Source organism: Gadus morhua, chromosome 6 (genome assembly GCF_902167405.1).
Source record: "Gadus morhua chromosome 6, gadMor3.0, whole genome shotgun sequence".
Lineage (NCBI taxonomy): Eukaryota > Metazoa > Chordata > Actinopteri > Gadiformes > Gadidae > Gadus > Gadus morhua.
The window spans coordinates 8,343,861-8,349,858 of record NC_044053.1 but is presented as its reverse complement, the minus strand read 5'-3'; the positions used below and the strand labels follow the sequence as shown (position 1 = coordinate 8,349,858).

General features: G+C 41.7%; 1 protein-coding gene across 1 annotated transcript in view; it reads left to right on the top strand.

Moving 5' to 3' along the window:
- The window catches only part of LOC115545849 (solute carrier family 28 member 3), an 8,548-nt gene extending 3,014 nt beyond the window's left edge, over nucleotides 1-5,534 (top strand). Inside the window, exons 6-17 of the mRNA XM_030359315.1 lie at nucleotides 636-749; nucleotides 1,049-1,126; nucleotides 1,638-1,718; nucleotides 1,959-2,039; nucleotides 2,160-2,285; nucleotides 2,613-2,737; nucleotides 2,875-3,043; nucleotides 3,584-3,781; nucleotides 4,123-4,204; nucleotides 4,381-4,479; nucleotides 4,732-4,846; nucleotides 5,027-5,534. Coding sequence (XP_030215175.1) covers nucleotides 636-749; nucleotides 1,049-1,126; nucleotides 1,638-1,718; nucleotides 1,959-2,039; nucleotides 2,160-2,285; nucleotides 2,613-2,737; nucleotides 2,875-3,043; nucleotides 3,584-3,781; nucleotides 4,123-4,204; nucleotides 4,381-4,479; nucleotides 4,732-4,846; nucleotides 5,027-5,165 — 1,407 coding nt within the window. The 3' untranslated portion in view covers nucleotides 5,166-5,534. The remainder of the gene's footprint in view (nucleotides 1-635; nucleotides 750-1,048; nucleotides 1,127-1,637; nucleotides 1,719-1,958; nucleotides 2,040-2,159; nucleotides 2,286-2,612; nucleotides 2,738-2,874; nucleotides 3,044-3,583; nucleotides 3,782-4,122; nucleotides 4,205-4,380; nucleotides 4,480-4,731; nucleotides 4,847-5,026) is intronic.
- Nucleotides 5,535-5,998: the final 464 nt, after the last annotated feature.

The following is a 5,998-nucleotide window of genomic DNA, read 5'->3' as shown; positions in this document are numbered from 1 at the left end:
TATTTTTATTTTTTTAATGGTCTCAGACAACAGTTTGTATTACACTCTCCCTGAGATAATCTTGACAATGCCCACAACAAATAGGGCAAACTTGACTTCACAAATGATAAAACATTGTACCTGAACAACTATGTGCAACATAGCAGTATGTTTCTTTAACTAAAACTCAGTAACCTTAATTGAATAAATGCACAAATATGAGTCAATTACAATGTGCACTGTACTGCACAATTTTGAAAACATTTATTTGAGCTATAAAAAAAAAAAAAAAAAAAAATCGGTTTTAAGGCAAAAAAAATCCGATACCGATATTGACAGATATTACATTTTTATGCTAATATCGGGCCGATAATATCGGTGGGCCGATAATATCGGACATCTCTACTTGGCACCCAAACACACCTTCACTATTTGGGTAATGAATAGAAGGTATGTTGTGGGTTTCTATTCCGGTGCTTGTATTTACTGTTATGCGTCAGTGATTCTGGGCATAGTCCACCAAAAGTGATGTCAGATGATGTTTTTCGTGCTAATGAACCTATATATGAACTTACTCAACATGTAGTAAAATGTTGTAATATGTTAGTAAGAGACACTGCCTGGATGTGAAGTATTGTATTTGTTAATTTTCGTAGATCCATTGGAGAACTTTGTTTTGGGGTGTTGGGCTACAGTTCGTCTTTGGTCTGCTCATGCTCCGGACGGATGTTGGCCTAAAAGCGCTACAGTGGGTGGGAAACAAAGTAGAGGTACACGTCCTGCTCTCACAATCACAAAAACACACCTATACAAACCAATGTACACTGACTAAATGCCGGATCGTGATTACTTTCTCCTTTTGATAGAATATGCTGATCGGACATCTTTTAATTCTAAGAATGTGTCTGGTCTTGTCTGATGTAATCTAGTGTATGTACTAGTATATAGTAATATGTCTCATAGTGTTGTAAACATATCATATAAGTTGCAGATTAGGTTGATTTTCTCAGTATGTAGTAGTAAGTATGATGAGATTATTATCATAATTCCATCTTGTTTTTTCACACAGACCTTCCTGTCCTACTCAAATTCTGGGGCCAAAATGGTTTTTGGTGAGAGTTATGAGGATCACTTCTTTGCATTCAAGGTATGATACAATCGCGCACACACACACACACACACACACACACACACACACACACACACACACACACACACACACACACACACACACATACACACACACACACACACACACACACACACACACACACACACACACACACACACACACACACACACACAAACACACACACACATACACACACGCGCGCACACACACACACACACACACACACACGCATGCACACACACACCCACATGCACACCCACATGCACACACATACACACGGACACACTAGAATGATGAAGATGATGGCTGTGATGACCATGATGATGATGGTGGAGATAATGATGAAGGTGATAATATTGGTAATAAATGTGATGATCTGGTATTGCTGTGATAACCACAAGTATGAAGATGGGGATAGTAATGGTGAAGATGAAGATCATAATGATTGGTGATGGTTGTAATAATGGTAGGCTAATGCAGAGGTTAAAATTGATTAAAATCATGATGATGGTTTCTCTCTCTGCAGGTGATGCCTTCTATTGTCTTTGTAAGCACCATCATTTCGGTCCTCTATCACGTGGGTTTCATGCAGTGGCTCATTCTGAAGGTGAGCACATGGCTGCTTTGAGCAACCAGCCATTACTTAGGGATTCACTGAGACAGCACTGAAAAATAAATGTACTCCAAAGAGGGTGTTATTACTTATAATTTCAGAATGTTATCTATTAGTGTGGGGTTTTACGAATATGAATATAATTGTATGTATGATATCACATACAACTATAGTTTTTTTTTATTTTTGATTGTTAACTTTGTTGTTTTGTTTGTTGTTTTCTTCTTTGTGCAGATTGGTTTTGTAATGCATGTATCCATGGGAACCTCTCTGACAGAATCGACAGCTGCAGCAGGGAACATGTTCCTGGGACAGGTGTGGGCTTCCTGGTCCTGACTTTAACTACCTCATTAACTCTGCTATATCCACAGTGGTTACTTTCAATTGTTCGATTCAAATCAAAGTTCTCTGTTTTTCTCGCCCACCCTGTCTCAGACCGAGTCCCTGCTCCTGATTCGTCCGTACATCCACCAGATGACCCGCTCTGAGATCCACGCCGTTACGGCGGGTGGGTTCGCTAGCGTCTCTGGGAGCATCCTGGCGGCCTATATCTCCCTGGGGGTAAAGGAAGCCATGCATCCTCGTTATATTGCTATTATCCCCGGTCAATAACAGTTAAAAGCTTGTTGACAATGTTGAAGAATGATTATACAACAATATAATATGATAAGAAGTAATATGAGCCATTTTCTTTCTCTCTCTCTCTCTCTCTCTCTCTCTCTCTCTCTCTCTCTCTCTCTCTCTCTCTCTCTCTCTCTCTCTCTCTCTCTCTCTCTCGCTGTCTTTCACTCGTACACACACACACGCTTGTGCATTGCTTAATCACATCCACCTCAATAGCTCCCCTGCTATATCCATCGACCCGACCTCTGACCTTTGCTCTGATAGGTGAAGGCCTCTCACCTCCTGACAGCGTCCATAATGTCAGCACCGGCCTCCCTGGCCATCGCCAAGGTGTTCTGGCCGGAGACGGAGCCTGCCAAGGTCAGCAGGGAGATAAAGATGCCCAGAGGGTGAGACAGACGAAACGAGGCTAAGCCATGAACAGGAAGTTAACACACAGGTGACCTTCAGGGACCTTGATGGGAATAAAAGGTAATTCTCCATTGTATATCATTGATGTTGGTATTGCCGTTTTTTTTTTTATCAGGGAGACAAACAACTTGTTGGAGGCTGTAGCTCAAGGGGCGTGTTCCTCTGCGCCATTGGTGGCTAATATAGTCGTCAACCTCATCGCTTTCGTTTCCATACTAGCCTTCATGGACGAGACTCTGTCCTGGCTGGGAGCCTTGTTTGATTATCCACAGTTCAGCTTTTCGGTAAGTCAGTACAACACAGGCACACACACGCACACACACACACACACACACACACGCACACACACACGCACACACACACACACACACACCCACACACACACACACACACACCACACACACACGCACACACGCACGCACGCACGCACACACACACACACACACACACACACACACACACACACACACACACACACACACACACCCTCACACACACGCACGCACATGCAGTCGTACAGTTGTGGCCCACAAATCATGACCAGCAGTTGATTTCGGCAGTATATTCTTTCTATTTATGTAGCTTTTATAAAGTTGCTGTAATGAGTTTAGAATTTTTGTTTGAATCTCAGCAAATGGGCAAACGGCATACCACTTAGAACAGTAACCCCTTGATAAAATATTGTGCAACATTTCTAAATGTAAATGTAACACCCACATTTTTTGCCCTACAACTCATTGGTTGCGAGATTACATTTTGGCCCACAACTCTGGGTCAGCACTTTAGCTGTTTCTAAGGCTTTTCATTTCTCTCCCATTCCTCAGCTCATCTGTTCCTATGTGTTTGCGCCGCTGGCCTTCGTTATGGGCGTATCGTGGGAGGACAGCTTCATTGTGGGCGAGCTGATTGGCATCAAGACGTTCTTGAACGAGTTTGTGAGCTATGAGAGGCTGTCTGTGCTCATCAAGAATAGGGAGGAAGGGAAGCCTGAGTATGTGGGCATCGTTAAGCAGTATATATCGGTAAGTCGTTTAACAACTCGGAAAACAATCAGCAGTATATAGGTAAGTCTCTAACAACTTGGAAATCGTTTAGCAGAATTTATCAGTAAATCTCCTAACAACTGAACAATTTTAGCAGTATATTTAGGAAACCCTCTAACAATTGGATAGTTGCTGAATGAAAACCTATTGCTCAATTATATCAATATTTTATTATAGATCAGTTTTGTCAGCATTATGTGGAAATATATGTTCACGATGTGAAGGGAAATCCCATCGTTGCTAATTCTTAAAAAACCTGGGCTTGCATAAATATAATGGTCCAGTCAACAATTGGACTGACACAACCTCTCTCTCCTCAGATTCACTCCCAAACCATAGCTACCTATGCTCTGTGTGGCTTCTCTAACTTTGGCTCCCTGGGGATGATCATTGGCGTGATGAGTAAGATCCTGACACACTGCTTCTCCTCAAATCATCCCTCTATCCACTAGAGTTTGGAACAGAATAACCCAGTTCATGAACCTATTAACTGGTTAATTAGGCAGATAGATAAATAAAAAAGTATTGACGTTGCTGTAGCATCACATGTGGACTATCCAATCTCCCCGCACCTCCAGATACCCTGGCTCCAGAGAGAATATCAGACTTCACCGACTGTGGCCTCAGAGCGTTGACGGCAGGAAGCGTGGCCTGTTTCATGACTGCATGCATCGCAGGTAAAGCTGTCTCCTTGTTCTCTGAACTAAGGCCAAATGATATGCCGAATTCTGTGCCGAATAGCCACTGTTGGTCGCCACTGTCACCCTCCTGATGTACATATTTTAGGAGAGGAGTGAACTTACCCTACAGTGAAGGCCGCTGTGAGAGTCTCACCAGGGACGTAGAGACCCTGGTGTTGCACCCACAGTGGTATTTGGCTCAAAAGAATGATGGCCACGGTCTTTGTTTCGTCTCTTTACTCCTCCCAGGTATTCTATACGTTCCGGAACTCCAGTGTGATTCGGTGTTTGGAGCGCTCGCCAACATCTCTGTATGGAATACCAGCACTGAGATATCTGAATGCTGCTGCCAGCTATACAACAGGTGTTTGTGTACTGTTTGTGTGTGTGTATTCTAAAGATCTTTTACACCTTATTCATAATTATAAAGTGCATAAAAATTTTCCAGTTTTCAACCTGAACCCTTGATAAAGTGTCATCTTGATTAACATAAGGTCATACAGAGTGAAAGTCAGAAAAATAACTATGTGGTCTTTCATTGCAGTGTAAAGGCGACCACTCCAATGAACATGACCAATGGAACTTCCATTTTACAACGTTGCTGTGCATTTGCTCCCTCTGCTTTCTTTAACTGTACCATTGGGCTTGAAGCGATCATCCCCCATGGTGTAAAATGTCATTAGCATAAGTATGAACAAAGGATTCAATGAGTAGGAATCAGTCTTGGGAAAAAAATCGTTCAAGGAACCTCATCCCTTGATGCATTCGTAGAAGTAGCCTAGCCCTTTCCAATGACACGGTAGTCATTAAAAAAGGGAGGGTGAGGGGGCATTTAATTGGCTGCAATATGCATTTTTACCACTAGATACCACTAAATTCATCCCACTCAACATTTAATAGTTTCTATTTTTTTATTGCTGTGTAACCTAGGCTATTTTTCTAGCCTAATTAAATTTACATTTCTGTACTTCTGTCCTTGAATTATTAATAGTGTTGCTTTGTGTATTTCATCATATGTTTTCTATTGCATTTTCTATTGTTTTTTGTTTATTTGTAACATTGCTGACTTCTTTTCACTGTTTCCCGCTGACTAAGACCTTGCAGTAGTAATTGTGCAGAAAGGGGCGTTGGCAACCTACTCAGCCACTGCATGTGTATCTATCTAGTTTTACCATTTGCATATGATGTTAATAGGCCTGCACATCAGAATGTATCATAATTATGTTACGATACACACCGCCACATTGAGAAGACTCAAGAGAGTTGGAGTCCTGTTAAATCCTAATTCAACGAACCAAGGCTGAAGAAATCTTTTTTCTGCCCCATCTCATGTGAGAAACGCCGTGGCAGGTTGTCTACCCATTATGACAATCATTTTCGATGAAATACTAAACAATTACCAAAAAAACATAATACCAATATAAAGCCTAACTAACATTCATATGATTATACACCTTCGAAATGGAGGAAGTCATTGACATGTGACATGCCCACTACCATTTCTAGGACATAGAGC